At 35.9% G+C, this 17022-nt stretch overlaps 2 protein-coding genes across 6 annotated transcripts in view; one reads left to right on the top strand and one right to left on the bottom strand.

Annotated features, from left to right (window-relative positions):
* Positions 1-1418: 1418 nt before the first annotated feature.
* On the bottom strand, positions 1419-8178 carry PIERCE2 (piercer of microtubule wall 2). The gene is made up of 2 exons (XM_019732214.3): positions 7798-8178; positions 1419-2344 (listed from the first exon to the last, which is right to left on the bottom strand). Exons 1-2 carry the CDS (start codon positions 7813-7815, stop codon positions 1997-1999), a joined length of 366 nt encoding a protein of 121 aa, XP_019587773.2. The 5' UTR covers positions 7816-8178; the 3' UTR covers positions 1419-1996.
* A 48-nt stretch (positions 8179-8226) lies between these two features.
* The window catches only part of CCPG1 (cell cycle progression 1), a 33982-nt gene continuing 25186 nt past the window's right edge, over positions 8227-17022 (top strand). For 2 of the 5 annotated variants that reach the window (XM_019732275.3, XM_019732271.3), the window contains exon 1: positions 8234-8385. The gene's annotated coding sequence lies outside the window, so the exon portion shown is untranslated. Of the gene's footprint in view, positions 8386-8662; positions 8793-12757; positions 12847-17022 lie in introns of all 5 variants that reach the window. The other 3 variants (XM_074327716.2, XM_074327717.2, XM_074327718.2) reach the window with 3 other exon arrangements.

Raw genomic sequence — 17022 nt, 5'->3', positions numbered from 1 at the left:
ACAACACCTCATCAGAGACCTTCCCTGACGAACCTACCTAAATAACTCCTTGCCCCAACACTATTTTATTTTATTTTTTCCCATGACTCTTATCACCTGGCATGTTATATACATAGACATTTACATGTAATATTTATACATATCTATATATAATATATAACAAGTACATACATGTTATATATAGACATTTACATGTAAATATACATGTATATGTATATAATTGTAAATATTTGTCTTTATGTGTATAACATGCATGTGTAACAACATGCAAACAAATACATATTTACAAATACTTACATTATATAGCTGTAAATATGTATACATATTAATACATGTTTTTTGGTCTGTTTTCCCCTACTGGAATTTACTAGAATCCAAGCTCCATGAAGGCAGGCTCTTATTGCCTAGAATAGTCCCTGGACTTGAACAGGCCCTGAATGACTACATAATGGCATTCCAGACAATATGCTTGATTCCAAGATATTCATCTGGAGAATTTTAGCAATAACAACAAAACAAAAAAGGTTTAACCACCTGCCATAGTAATGAACATTAGGTTAATATCTAGATTTTACATATTAAAAATTGACTCCACTTACCACAAATCGAGCATCTGCAGTGAAGGGGAAAATGATTTGTATAGTCTTTATGGAGAAAAGACTAATAAACTCAAATTCTATTGCATTATTTGCCTGGAAATCTTGTGCAGAGCCTTGATTTTTGCTGTTTTAGAGGAAGTGAACAAAACTAATTTTCTTCTTTCTTGAGCCAATACCAAATATCAAATTTTGGGGTATTGGAAGAATCTCATGAGGCTGCAGTTGAGCTGTTTCTTCACATGAAGACATTTTTGCCAATAGAAGATCAAGGTTTTCTGATACCCTAGTGAATCACAAGATTATTCTTTCTAATTGATGTTAATATCCTGAACCTGAAACTAAAAGGGAAAAATAGGAACAGTGATGGTAACAGGTTTTCTTCTTTTTTTTTTTTTGTAAAAGAGAAAAATCCTCTTTGGATTTCTTTCGCTTAGCGAAAACAGGTCCTAATGTAGGTCTTCCATAAAAGTGATGCAAAGTTTTGGAAAGTGGGGAGTACTCTTTGCTTTACATCATTTTGGTTTATGAAAGGTTTCATGGGAACTCTACTTTTGGTTAGCAGGGGAAGCCTGTATCAAATTAATTGCATTTATAAAAGTATACCTCGCTCTCAGATCTTTGTACTTTTATAGATACTGTTTCTTTTGCCTGAACCAACCTTTCTTTTGATTTGGCTTTACCTTGTCCATGATGCTTCTTCTCATCTCCTTGGTCTCCCTTTTGAGCTATTCTGTCTCTGTGTCTGAAAGACCTTTTGCATACATTACGTAAATTATCTCTCAATAATTTGTTAATCTCGTGCTCCCAAAATATTTTTATTGTTCACTGAAACAATAAGACTGTCTTTTATTTCTGTGTTCCATTTGCATATAGTATAGTGCCTGCCATTAGTAGGTGTTCAAGAAATATTTGCTAAATGAATGAATGAATAACAAGTCCTCTCTTCCACCAGCATGGCATTGGGAACTAACATTTCCCCAGGATCTAAGCCATAGTTGAAATAACAGAAAAGTGGGAAATTACTGGTCAGAGTCTTCCTAATTCATTTTTTTCTTAGAGCGCCTGTGTTCCTTTGTCTTGATAAATATACTCAACAGACAATTGAGATCATGAAAGTTTTTCTATAGCTTTTGGAGTACAGGTACTAAAGCTAGGGTATACGAAAACACTTCTACCTTTTATTCTGCTGTTTTGAATAAAATAAAAACATTTAATAAAAACATTTTTATTTAAAAAGTCAGTCACTGTCATTCAGTTATCAGTTGAAATGCTTTATTTCTTGAAGATATTTTTTAAGTTAAAATTTTTTATATTCCAAATTAGATATTCCAGCCTTAGATTTAAAACTCATTTTTTTCTGAGTATAGTTTATCTTAAATATACAAGGGAATATCTTTTCATAGAGTGTGTTGAAAATTAGAAAAATCAAGGGTTCTGATTCTGTCAGGTGCGGTATTTAGATTATTATTTTGATAAAATCCAGTAGCTCTGAGATGGTTTGTAAATGCTTGCTCCTTTGGAGTGTAATTGCAGGGAAAAAACTGTGGCATAGGTAAAAATTCACCGTAAGTACTTGAATTTGTTTTATACATAATCATCTTAGGTTTTGATAGTGAAGTAGCTGTATGAAGTGTCTTTGGGTCCAACATACATGAAAACACAGGATTGCCAGGGTTCACACAAGGAGGCAGTTGTTCAGCTTTTATTTCTGTGTCTGAATTTGAAGCTGAAGTATTTTTCTTACCCTAAAATATAAACATATCAAAACATTCTCAGTTATAAAATTCTGGAAAAAAAATACTAAACTTAGCTTCAACCCTGTTTTACACCACTCACAAAAATTAACTTGAAATAAATTGAAGACTTAAATGTAAGACCTGACACTGCAAAACTCTTAGAAAGAAAAATTGGTAAAAAGCTCCTTGATATTGGTCTTGGAAACGATATTTGGGATATGACACCAAAAGTATATGCAACAACAAAAAAATAAACAATTGGGACTACATCAAACTAAAAAGCTTCTGCATAGCAAAAGAAACCATCAACAGACTGAAACAACCTACAGAATGGGAGAAAATTTTGCAAACCGTATATCTGATACGGGGTTAATATTCAAGATATACAAGGAACTCATACAACTCAATAGCAAAAACACAATTTGATTAAAAAATCGGCAAAGGACCTGAATAGACATTTCCCCAAAGATATACAAATGGGAAACAGGTACATGAAAAGGTGCTCAACATCACCAATCATCAGGGAAATGCATATCAAACCACAGTGAGATATTAGCTCACACCTGTTAGAACTGCTGTTATCAAAAAGTCCAGATATAACAAGTGTTAGGATGTGAAGGAAAGGGAACCCTTGTGCACTATTGGTGAGAATGTAAACTGGAGGTTCCTCAAAAAATTAAAAGTAGAACTACCATATGATCCAGCAATCCCAATCATGGATATACATCCGAAGGAAATGAAATGTCGGAGGAAAATTTTTGCTCTACCCTTCTAGGTTCTTTTGACTGGTCTAATCAAATTGACATGAGACTGATTAGTGGAGAGAAACTAAGTTTAGTAACATGTATACCTCCTGTATGTATGCGAGAGACCCAGGAAAAATGAGCAAATCTGAAATGGCAGAGGCCAACACCTTAAACAACATCACCAGCTAAAGATAAGAGATGTTGGGAGTGAGGAGTCAGGAGAGGGGAGGTTACCAGGAAAGCACAATAACCAAGCACAGTTGTTCCACAGATTGAAGTCCTAGCCTTCTCCATTGATTAGAGTTTCTAGAGATAAGGTCATCCTCCTAAAGTGAGGGAGACACCCTTACAAATGGAGATTTACCTCATACAGTTACATATAAAAATCTCTTACAAAAGAGTAACTTCTACTCAGTTTTTAGAACTTTTCCTAAGTCTGCAGTTTCTTAAAAATAATCAGCCTAAAATAATCCTTATGCCAAAGAGATATATTTTTGGATGGCAAATTTTGCTTCATTACAGAAATCACTATCTCAGCGAGATAATCTACATCCCCATGTTCATCACAGCATTATTTATAACAGCCTAGACACAGAAACAACCTGTGTTCATCAACAGATGAAGAAAATGTATATATACACAATACACAGAGAAAGACATACTGTCTAATCTCACATATATTTGGAATCTTTTTTTTTTTTAAGCCAAACTCATTAAAACAGAGTAGAATGTAGTTGCGAGGGGGGCTGGGCAGGGTGGGGTTGGGAGTGGGATTGATGGAGAGATGTTGATCAAAGGGTACAAATTTCCAGTTAAAAGGATAAGTTCAGGTGATCTAATGTCCAGCATGGTTAACTGTATATAATACAGTTAACAATACTGTATTATATACTTAAAAGTTGCTAAGAGAGTAGATTTTAAATATTGTCATAAAAAAATTGTAATTAGGTGATGGAGATATTAACCATATTGTAATAATTTCATAATATATTCATATGTCAAATCATAATGTACACCTTAAACTTATACAATTTTACATGTTTATGTGAATTATGTCTCAATAAAGCCGGGAAGGGAAAACAAAAAACTTAGCCCTGTCCACTCCACTTTTTTGGAAGTCCTGTTCTTTTGAGGTATTGAAGAGTAATTGTAGTAACGCAATGAAGGAACAAAAAAATTTATGAAAATATATAGGAGGTTCTAACCTAATGTGGGGTTGCTAAGGAAGGCCACTCCGGAGAAACGTCATTGAATTTAAGACTGTAAAGCAAGGAAGGAAAAAATAGAGGTGGGAACAAAGAAAAAGTGTGTCCAAAGTCAAATGAGTTGAGATGAGAATAGAGGGGCAGGTGCCAGATCCTGCAGGGTCTTCTTGACTATATTAAAAATTTGGATCTTTATGGTAAAAGCAAAGGGAAGTTACTGATGGATTTTAAGGAGAAGCGTGTCATGATGTAACAATTTTTAGCATGATTACTCAGGCTGCTGTAGGGTCTTGAATGGATGTGGAAAGGAGCTACAGCAGGCCAGGTGATGCTGAAGCTTGGTCCCTAGATCAAACTGTGAATACAATAAGCCATCACTTAACGTTGTTGTTAGGTTCTTGGAACTTAAGTGAAACCAGTTCTACCATAGCTAATTGATATAAACAACAGTTAAGTTTCTAGGGCATCTCCTTAATGTTATCACAAACGATCTTATTCAAGGACCTGCTGTACTGGGCTACAAATTTGTTGTGAAAGACACGAGTTAAAGAAGCCTTTGGGAGGCAGGAGTGTGGGGATATGGAGACAGAGAAGGCCATATTGACACCTACATGTATTACACAAGAATATATCAAGCAGACTAATTTGGGAAATTTGTATTTGTATTCCCCCAACTGTGAGAGTTATAAAAGTACATGTTAGGTGTCACCAGTTCTGGGTTTTGATGTTGGCACTTATAATAGCTGTGTGATTTTGATGAAATTCTTTTACAAGGATTCAAGTTCCTTATCTATAAATGTGAAACAAAGGAGATGGATGAGATGGTTTTGTTTCCTAATCTGAGGACTCTCATGTCAGGGCTCTCCAAATATAGCAACAGTAACTAAGTGGTTTTCAGGTATTCAAAAAGCATAAAGGAAAGTGTGTATTTATTCACGATAGGGTACTAGTAATAAGACCCTTAATAAATGTACTCTGTGATGTCCATGTAGGCAAAAAGTTTTGGTAGTTTAAAAAAAAAACAAAAAAATTTGGCAAGTTCTAGAATACTTAAGATCTAAGTCCTTCTAAATCAGAAATTATATTATCTAAATAACTTCATGGTGGTTGTTAGGAGACTGAAACTAACTTTTTAAAGTTGAATAAGTAAAAGATTATTTATATGCATTTAAGTCCTTTGAAGACACTACAGCAGTGATTCATGAAGCTGAGACCCTTTTAAGATTTCTAAATCCTTAAAACTAGTAAGCATATAATCTCAGTTTCTCCAACTCTAAAATGGAGTTAAAGTGTTCACAGAGCTATTGTGTCAGGCTTGAGTTTCAAATTTGAGTCAAATTAGTTACGTTCCTTTTTAGCATAACCCAGCTCACCCTGAATTCCTGGGTTTATTCTACTTCATGTCTCAGCAAAGTTAAATTTCCCAATGTCAGGAACCTATTTGTTTTGAAAGCTTGAGTTCAAATTTACAAATGTTAAGTATTTAGTCCACTTTTTCTTTTTATTTGTTCAGATTGGAATGATTATCAATTGTTAGAGGAGTAGCACAAGGCCAGAACTGTGACCTAGGTTATTCCAGTCCTTTATCATTTCCTCTTTGCATATCATCTGTAAAATTGGTCTTAAAAAATCAGCCAGGCAGGAGGGTGGCTGTTGGATAGCTCAGTTGGTTAGAGCACGGTGCTCTTAACAAGGTTTCCAGTTCGATCCCCACATAGGCCACTGTGAGGTGTGCCCTCCACAACTAGATTGAAACAACTACTTGACTTAGAGCTGATGGGTCCTGGAAAAGCACAAATAAATAAAAGTTAAAAAAAAATTCAGTTAAAAAAAATAAAATCAGCCATAGTTTCTGTGCTTGTAGAGATAAAAGGAAAGAAATTTTTATGTAAACAATAAATTGCTGTATAAATGGAATCCTTTTTTACCATTTTCTTTTTCACAGGTTTACCTCAATGCATATGTATGCTCTTCCAGGATTCAGTGCTGAAATTTACAGGTTAATAACACTTTACATTCGTATACTACAGTTTACTAATATTCATTTAATACTCATATCAAGAGCACAGACGTTGGATAATAGCAAGTCACCAGAATCCTATGATATATCAAGAGGTCAGCTTTTCTCAAAATGTCTAGGTTTCCTCAGCACACAGAAGGCTTCTTGGGTGGAAGGTGGATGCCCTGTGACTTGTGGAAAAAAGTACCAACCCTAGTTTATTTTATGGAGCAACCAGTCAGGTTGCTCAGGGCAACCTCAGAGGACGCCCTTTCATTGAATCACCTTCTACTACTGGCTCTAAAACTCTGATGATCAGTTTGGTGCAAAAGGTAATACACAACCCATATCTAGTCAAGATAGAAGACAAATTAGCCGATAAACTTTGTTGGTATAATTTATACAACACAATCTGGAAGTGTCTACCTAATTTTAGATCTCCATGATAATTCACCAATGTTTATAGGCTTAGAAACAAAATACCTATTGCTTTTGGTTTACATCATAGGACCTCACTGCAGCTTCCTTATTTGGGTTTCACCCTCTTCAAATTTGATATTCTTATAATGTGGAGTTCAAACTAGATACAATTCAAAACAAAACAGCCTAATACAAAGAATAATAAAAGGATTATTTTAAGTTTTCTGCCAGTTACACCTGAGGCCAGCAACTGTTTTTTACTTAAGGATAAAAAGGTTAATTAAAATTGTAAATGTTCTTTTTAAATTGATGGTCTTAGAGTTAGCATGGGAAAGTCCCTTGAAAAGAATAAAAATCTACAAATAGATGGTATAAGCTTTTTTACTAATTTAATTTTCGGCTCTTCTAGAATTAGAGAAAGCCAGGCCATTTTGACTTTTCAAAGTCCTTCAGTATAAACGCACACAGATTTTTAAAAACAAAACAAAAGATAGTCATTGAAATAATAAAAATGCCCATTACAACAGTTGTAACTATATAATTAAAACGTTTTTTCTTTTTTGGTGGTGTGTCATAGTTGACTTTAAATATAGTAACATCCAGTGCAAAAAATCCAAAAGTCTCATTTTGAGGCACCCTTTTGTTTCTGTTCGGGCCCACCATCCTTCTTGTTCATGTTTTTCTTAACTTGTTTTGATCACAATTGGTGGACAGAATTAAACTTTAAGTTTTTACTGTTTCCATCAACAGTAAGTATAAGTGTATTATATCTTTTTTAGCTCATATTCTTTTTTGAACAAGTCACAATGTAAAAAAAATGTAAAATTAACAAGGTCGTTTTTCTGTTGAAAGCCATCACCTCAGTTTGCAATGGGGTACGAGTTGTAGACCATCCCGAATCATCTTTACTATACCTTCAGAGGCGATTCTGGCTTAATGCAATACGCATTTGCATCTATGTAGCCCAGTGGCCTAGAATGGTGTTCTTTTTTGGGGGTGGGGGTGGCGGTGGGGGTGGGGGTACGGGATGCCCCAAATTTAAAGCAAATAATACCAACATTCAAAAGCATCTAGCCCTCTGCCCAAACCCACCCAGTCGTACTCGGTCATTCTCGCTATCTTCTCTTTATTTTTTTCGGCAAACGCAGTCTTTTCCCGCAGCAGATGGCAAGAAGGCCAGCGAGCGCCCCGGGGATGCAGCCTTTTTACTACACGCAATTAAAGCAGCAAAGAAGTGAACCGACGGAAGTGAACCGATCAATATGCATGAACTAATCCGCGTAATCTAGGGAGCAGTCCACCCGGGTGGAAACGCGAATCCTATCCAGTGGTTGTAGCAGTCCGTCTCCATAGCGACCAGCCGCGGCGCCTCTCCAGCGCTGGGGCCCGGATGTTGTGAGGCTTGCGGCCGCTTGGCCCAGCGGCCTGCAGCCTCTCCCCGACGGGTTGCGCTCCTTTTTGGGAGTCGTAGTTCTTCCCTCCGCTGCCTCTAAATATAAGGCGCAGGCGAGACTACGACTCCCAGCATGCGCTGCGGCGCGCCTAGGGCCGCCGCCTCGCGGCTGCGGATGCCTGGGAGCAGGTTGTTGTTTTTATGAGAAGCGTCACTGCGCTCGCAGCTGTGACTACCGCCACCACGACAGCCAGCGCAGTGGAGTGGAGGTTGAGCTGCCCCTTCAGGTACGGTCCTGGGCAGGTTTGGACCCCGGGAGGGGAGTCGCGGCCACCTGTCGGGGCCTTGGCTGGCACCGGCTGCTCAGCCGCCTGGCGGAGGCACTCGCAGGGTCTCGGCTGGGGCTGGGGCTGGGGCTGCTGGGGCTGGGGCTGGGGCTGCTGGGACCGGGGCTCGACTCGTGGCGTCTGGTGTGTGCAGCCGCAGGGGTGGCTTCCGAACGCGAGTCTGCAGCCACCGAGACGGAAGTCGGCTCCTGAGAAGTCCTGTCTCATGGTTCTGCAGCCTCCTACGCCACCTTGCAGACCCGAGCGGTGCGCCAGGGGAGTGGGGGAGCTGACGGCCCGGGGGACCCTCCTTCCTTCACTGGGCTGGCTTGAGGCTCTTCACGGTCTTGATGTTGAGAATCCATATGGTAAGATGTTAGTCCGTCACCCTGCCGGGTTTTCAGCTGGCCCAGCTTTTTCGGTGACCTTTTAGACCCGTGAAGCCGGGAATAGAAAGATTAAATATCAAATAATGCAGCAGAGATATCTGCTCGTACACCGGGCTGGTATTGATCAAATCCCACTCCATATCCTTTCTCCCCTCCACTGGCCTTCTGTAGCGCCAGTCTTCCTAATCGGTAAGTCCTCTGGAGTAGCTGTCCAGTGAGTGCCAGGTGTGCGTTACGCGTTTCCCTTGTTTAATGAATCCAACTCGGCCATTGAGCGCGCCAATTTTAATCAACTCAGCCAATTAAGGTACTTCGTTGAATGGGTGAAATTAGCACTGCTTTATTAAAAAACGGAATGCAACTTTCTGTAGCCAGAATAGGTAACTACTACTTTAGTACGGCGAATTTTAGGAGATGCGCGTCTTCCAGCAAGGGCACATCCCCCGGATAGTGTTTGAAATGTTACTATTAGCACATCGTATCTTTGATTTAAGGTTTCAGTCTTTTTAGGGCCCAAATTTCTCAGGAGAGTATATATCACACCTTGGACACTAATATGAATGGTTTAGTATTTTTTCCTGAGCTCTTGTCCTAAAGGGGAGGGAAAGAGAGGAAGTGGGGGTATTATTTTAATGCATTATTTTTAACCCTTTACCCTAAGGATGGTATTCTAATTAAAGAAGCCATTAAAAATCGTTCTCAAATAATGTTTAAGGGTGTGGGAAATATTAATTTTTAAATGAGAATGGGTAAGAAAATAGTGTGATTCTAACTTTTAAACTAAACTATAAAACTTAGAAGGAATTATATATCTTTGAAATAAGACTGAAAAGATAGTTATAGTTATAAAAGTGATTAGATGGTGAAACTACGAATGATTTTTTTTCTTTATACTTTGTTATTTTCCAAATTTTCTGTAGAAAAAAACTTAATTTAAAAAAGATCTAAGTGCAGCAATTCCAGGTATAAAAAGCAAATAAGCAACAACAAAAAACAGGCAGAGCCCCTGTTATTACATCCACTGACTATATGAATAACCAAGTTAAATGTAAATTAATTGTCCAGAAGGGACAAGAATTCATCATTTGTACTGGAGAGGTCAAAAAACCAGATATAACAATAAGTCTTAGCATTTGTACATCTCATCTGATTTTGATCTGTTTTTCACTTTGTATAGTAAAATCAAAGACAAAGTGCTGAGTCTTCAGTTAAGACTGTGCAATCTTGATTATTCCTGTAAATCCATCAGGTGACGAAATATGGGGATATTAATTTGAAAATAATATCCAGCAGAATCTTTCGTTTATTATTTGTAAGCACTTGCCAGTGGAAATAAGTTTAAGCAGTTATAAAATTGGGCATTTTAAGCTTGTTTTCATTGAATCACTTTGAGTACTGTTTTATATGTGTGATATTTTGGAGTACGTTAATTTTTGTTTTATTTCCTAGTATGGATATGTTAGATATAAATAGTAAGTAACATTTTTTTTTAGCCCACATTTTGTTTTCTGTGATACAGAAAGGGCCACGTTGTTTTTCTGTAGGAATATTTACGTATTTTTGCAATTACCAGTCTTGAAAAATTGGGGTTTACCTTTGCCCTAGGTGTCCATTAACTCTTAATAAAATACCCATTCTGAAGTTTTTGTTTTAAAGCTGTAGTATTTATACTTTTCTAGGTTATCTTTGGAGCTTTGCTTCTATCCCCAAATTTAAATTTTGTTTCAGTATTTTCCACCTTTTAATTTTGTGTATTTTGTGTTCTGTGTTGGCTTAATATCTTATTAGATATTTGGGTCCATTTATAGAGCATAAGAAATGTTCATAATTAATAAATCTGATTTACTAACTTGATCTGATTTACTAACCAGATTGTGTAATTCTTATCCAAATTAAATAAAGATTTTAAAAAATTAGGTGAGTATGAACTGTTAGAAGTAGCAGTTTCTGAACATGTAAAGAATATGACACAGCGGCAAGGCCTGTTAAGCCCAGGGTATTTTTAAACAGAAAATGCAGACTCATCTAACAATACAGAACTACTAGAGGCTGAATTGTTTTCATGTTCGTGTGTGGTTAAGGTGAGGAAATTGCCATATTGTAAGCGATAACTTAACATTTTCAAGGCTTTTTTTCCAAAGAGTTCTGCAGTTTTGACTAGATTAAAAGTTAAAAATTGAGTCGGTTTCAAAGATCATGTCTGATATATTGCACCAGATAAACTTGGAAAAAAAAATTTCAATTTGAGTTCTAAAATGAAATTTAGCCCTGTAATCTGGGGAGGATTGCAACTAACTGGTAAATTCCAGGATTTTTTTTTTTTTTTTTTTAAGAGCGTTTGATGTGTGGAAACCTGTTTATAAAGGCCTATAGGGTTTTCTCAAGGAAATATTAGAAAATAGTAAAGTGAATTAAAAGATTTTCCTGTCATCACAGGAAGTGAAAAATCTAATTTTTCTTTAATACTTGTCTATAAATCACTATCCTAAAACCTTACTTCTGGTTCATATTGCCAGCAAGATGGAACATAAACAGAGCGTTGAGTTGGGAGTCAGGGTGTTAATTATGTTGAGCAAGTAATGTAATTTACGAGTCTCTATTTCCATTTGTGTTGTAAATAACCATTTGCTTTACTTCATGGGATATTTGTGATGATCAATCAGATATGAAAATGGTACCACTTTGTAAGTGGTAGAGTGTCTCATGCAAAGTATTATTGATCTGCTTAAGTAACATTCACTCATGCATAAAAACATACATTTGAAGTGTGATGACTTAATGTGATACATACTTTTCGACTGGGAAGTTGGATGAAGAAAAGTCAAATGGGATCTTCATTTGATTTTTTTGGTAGGTTTTTTTGTCTTTTTTTGGTTGAAGGAAACCTGGCCCCTCTGCTAACTGACTTAGCACTCTGCTGCCTTACAGGTCCTGAAACTGCAGTGTGCTTTTATGGTTGGGCTTAATTTTGGTTTTGATTTGTTTTAATCCCACATCTAAAGTATGAGGAAGATCATCAGTCTAACTTAATAGTAGAAAGTGGATGTTGTTTTTAATATTTTAAAATGGTGTTTGAAGTTGGTTTCATGAATAGGTCCTCTGAGACATACATTGCATGTATAAGCACTGGTCTTTCAGTGCAAAAAATAGTTTAGAGCTTAGACCCCTCTTTCTGGGGAAGTCAGTCCTGCCCGTTACATACAGTCTGGTTGGCATATAGAAAGAACATTCTCTAATTCTAAGTAAAAATTCTTTCAGAAACTTGTCAATAAATTCTGAGGCCTTTATGAGAGTAAATATAAATAAGTGAAACTAAAAGCAAAGACATGTAATTTATCATGGGTTGGTAAGACTGCTTATATGATTAATTGATAACTCAAATAACTACTAACATTTTTATCTACTAGAACGTAACAGTGGATATATATTTAATTATCTATTCTGTAATAAGGTGCATAGACTTTTTATTGGTTCAAGTATACAAAACAATGTAATACACATTTACACCCCTCACAAAGTGATAACTCCCCGCCCCCAAGGTATGCAAATTTTAAAAAGTTGAAAGCAAAATGAAAATGTATAAAATCCCTTTGTTTTCCATCTTTTTTCCCCAAATGAAAAAGTTGAAGACAGTTGTAAAAAAAAAAAAAAATTATGGTGAATTATCCTTTTGTGAAAAGTATGTTTAAAATAAAAAGTACAGGTTATATGATGAATATATATATATATATATATATATATATATATATATGTAATATATTTCTTTTTAACAAGTGAAAACATTATTTTAAAAAAATTGAGAACAGAAGAAAACAAAGAGCCAGAACCCAGTAATTTTACTTACTTATTCATAATGGGGGAAAGAGGGCCACCAGGGGCTTATAGTGCCCAAGTGAGGGCAGTACGGAGCTGAGTCAAGTTTATATATTTGTTGGCTTTTTCAGGTTTTCTGAAATTAAGATATAACAATCCCGGAAAGTCATTTTTCTCAGAATGAGAATACCTGGTGAAAGGAACATTTCCATACTAACAGGTATCTTAATTTTCCCATAGTATTTTGGATTCATATTGTTCATTCACTTTATTTCAAACTTTTAATGAAAGGTATGGCTTCTTTTAGATTGAGAAAAGGGGTTGCCTTTATCTTCAAATATGGTAGTAGTTGCTTTTGTTTCCCAATTTGAGGGATGTTGCATCATGGAAGGAACTAGTGAAGAAATTGTGTATTGACTCACGTCTTGCAGAATTTATTTTCCAGATCAAAACATTAATCTGTTGAATGTAACAGCATTGCTTGCTCTTTCTGGGCAGTGGATAAAGTGAAATTACTACTCCTGTTTAAGATTTTTTTCCAGATACCTATCTTTAATGATAGATTTCAGTGTTTTAAATGAACTTCCACTCCATTAGAACTAGAAGAGCCTGCGTATTATGGATCAGTTATCTTTGTATCCACTTACATGATGAGTATAACCAGGAAGGAGGACCATTATAGGACCCACAACTTGATGTCATAGTTACTGCACTGTGGGCTTATCAAAGCCCTGAGTTATGCTTTTTTCTACTGTCAGTTTTCCACAATAAACTTCTGATGCCTCAGACAGTAAACATTTTAATATGACTCCCTTAAACCCTTTAACTTGTCTTAAAGAAACTGGACATCGAGAAGATAATTGGATTTGTATCAGTCATTCACTGTACTTAAAATTGGGTTTGTTGGGTGGCCAGTTAGCTCAGTTGGTTAGAGCATGGTGCTAATAGCACCAAGGTTGCCGGTTCGATCTCTGCATGGGCCACTGTGACCTGCGCTCTCCTTAAAAATAAAATAAAATGAAAACAAAAGACATTTTAAAAAAATGGGGTTTGTCTTTTCATTTTAAAAAATAACTTATTTTTTCTGCTGATTATAAAGGTAATAAATGACCATTGAAAATTTAGCAGATACAGTAATTTTAGGCTTTTTAGATTTGAAAGATACTTTTTAAAATTTCAATATATTGCATATAGATTAATATAAATAGGGTTTTATTATACATATTTTCTGACTTGCTTTTTTCCACTTAATATATTATTTGTATCTTTCTATATCAAGACATGTTGAGCTACTTAATTTTTTAATGGCTGCATTAATTATAGATATGTATTTTAATTTTAATAAATTCACTATTGGTAGGCATTTCACTCATTTTATATTATAAAAATGTTCCATCAACCATTCTTATGTGTGTGTATATATTTTCATTCTCATGTGATACATTCCTAGCAATGAAATGGATAGTAAATGAAATGGAATTGGTAGGTCACAGGGTATCTGCCTGTAAAATTTGGTATTATTACAAAATTACTCAAAGGATAATAACAGTCTACATTTCCAATTTTACAGTGCCTATTTTCCCATCTCTTATCTAACCTACTAACCTCTTTAATCTTGGTTAGTCATTAAAATAACCTTTATAGAAAGGTTGAGCTTCTTTTCCTTATAAGCCATTTTTATATAAATTGCTTATGTTCCTTTTTTTTGCTCATGAGATGATCAGAAATTAAAGATGGTTGTTACTGTTACTCTCTTCATGAGACTGGAGAAATTGATACCCTCATGTTAGTAGGAGGCCTCCCCTAACCTTATTTAAATTATAATCCCTACCCCAGTCCCTGCGTTCAGTTTTTCCCCCCTTCTTTCTTTTTCTTCACAGCACTTGCCACCGCCTGGCTTACTACATATTCTGCTTGTTTGTATCACTGTCCCTTACAAGAATACACTCTTCAGGGGATGTCCCCCCACCCTGGTGCTGTATCCCTACTGCTTGGAATAGTTCATAGCACATATTAGATGTGCAATAAGTATATGTTGAATGAATGAATGAATGAATGAATGTAATGTTTATGTTTCAGATCAAGATAGGCTTATTTAAAAATATTTCTGTAGGGTTGTTATTGGACAAAAAAATAGAGTATAAAGGACATTTTAAAGTTTTCATTAGTTGGGATCTTGAATCCTCTTCAATTTCTCAAATAAAGTCTGGTTTTTTGACTTAAAATAGGCATTTTCATATTGTTTTGAGGAGATGAACATTTGATAAGCATTATAGAAATAAGTTCTTGAAAACTATCCAAACTGACTCATCTTTGATCACATTTATGATACATCAGCACTTTTGGGACCTCTGCTGACAGCCCATTGGTTGGTTTACATTGGAATTATAGACATGTGGGAGAATAATGCCCCCATTCTTCTCCATCATGTCTAATTCTAGAAGATACAGTGATGGAAACCTTACTTTTCCATAGTAAAATGTAGTTAGGAATGATGAGAGGCACCATCATATGAGGTAATATTCACTCAGGTTGTATTTTATAGGTAAAATTAATGTTGCTGTGTTATTAGTTTTGACAACTGCCACCTAAAGTGTTTTAAAATTGTATCTTTGGCCCATGTGTTCCATGACTAAAGAGCTATAATAAAACTTCAAGGATTACAATAGGCTGCTGCTTTTTAAAAACCAGTTATATACATGTGTATATATGTAATGTATGTTTAATTTATATATTATATAGCTTTATATATGTATAATATTTTATTTCCTCTTATTAATACAACACATGTTAAATATTCCAAGATAAATGAATTTCTTTAGGTTTTCCTGGTTCTGCAGACAGTGTTTTTGTTAATCTCAATTGTCCTCTTCCTTCCCAAGAAGGAAGAAACAGCAATAATATGACTCATGTTGGTTTGTTTCCTTCAGGTACTTCATGCTTCCATCTCATGGCTGCCCCTAGTGTATGGTTTCGTTATTAGAATAAGCATTATTTAGGCAGGATCTGTAACAGTTCTCTGGAGCTATTGTGGAAGAGCTTATGTAATAAAAACATAATTCCGAACTTTGTTAAAAGATGCATTATTTACTCATTTGCCCACTATGGCTCCTTTTAGTCTACCTCATAAATGAATCAGTATTCAATCAGTGTCATACTGATTACAACCATGGTACACTTTAATACTCCTACAGAAACACACCATTAAAAAATAACTTTGAAAAATGTATTTATTAAATTCATGTTACTAAATAGTAATTTTCTCAACTGATGATTCTCATCCTAAAATAATACTCAAAAAATGTTTTTGAGAAAAAGAAATTTTGAAAAATTCCTTTAGCAGTTGCAACAAAAAGAATAAAATACCTAGGAATAAGCTTAACCAAGGATGTGAAGGACCTATACACTGAAAACTATAAGACATTTTTATTTTTATTTACTAAAAAAAAAAATTTTTATTGGGGAATATTGGTGAACAGTGTGTGTTTCTCCAGAGCCCATCAGCTCCAAGTCGTCCTTCAATCTAGTTGTGGAGGGTGCAGCTCAGCTCCAAGTCCAGTTGCCGTTTTCAATCTTAGTTGCAGGGGGCACAGCCCACCATCCCATGCGGGAATTGAACTGGCAGTCTTGTTGAGAGCTGGCGCTCTAATCAGCTGAGCCATCTGGCCGCCCCTTCGGAACTCAGCAGCAGCTGGTTGTCTTCAATCTAGTTTTGGAGGGCTCAGCTCACTGGCCCATGTGGGTATTGAACCAGCAGCTCTGTTGTTCAGAGCTTGTGCTTTAACCAACTGAGCCATTCGGCCACCCATATAAGACATTTTTAAAAGAAATTGGAGAAGACACAAAGAAATGGAAAGACATTCTGTGTTCATGGATTAGAAGAATCAACATAATTAAAATGGCCACATTACCCAAAGCAATGTACAGATTGAGTGCAATCCCCATAAGAATCCCAGTGGCATTTTTTAAAGAAATAGAAAAAAAAAAATCATCAGATTTGTATGGAATCACAAAAGACCCGGAATAACCAAAGCAATCCTAAGAAAAAAGAATAATGCTGGCAGTGTCACACTCCCTGACATCAGCTTGTACTACAGAGCAACAATAATCAAAATGGTATTGACAGAAAAACAGACACACAGAACAGTGGGATAGAATTGAAAACCCAGAAATAAACCCACATAAATATGGACAGATAATTTTCGGCAAAGGAGCCAAAAACGTACAATGGAGCAAAGAAAGAGTCTTCAATAAATGCTGCTGGTAGAATTGGATAGCCACATGCAAAAGAATGAAAATAAACTGCTATCTGTCACCATGTACCAAAATTAACTCAAAATGGATCAAAGACCTAAACATAAGACCTGAGATAATAAACTGCATAGAGGACAACATA

This window comes from Rhinolophus sinicus, chromosome 3, assembly GCF_057876585.1.
Source record: "Rhinolophus sinicus isolate RSI-liver-muscle chromosome 3, RSI-T2T, whole genome shotgun sequence".
Taxonomy (NCBI): Eukaryota; Metazoa; Chordata; class Mammalia; order Chiroptera; family Rhinolophidae; genus Rhinolophus; species Rhinolophus sinicus.
Note: the sequence above shows the minus strand (reverse complement) of the source record. Positions and strands in the feature narration are given on the sequence as shown.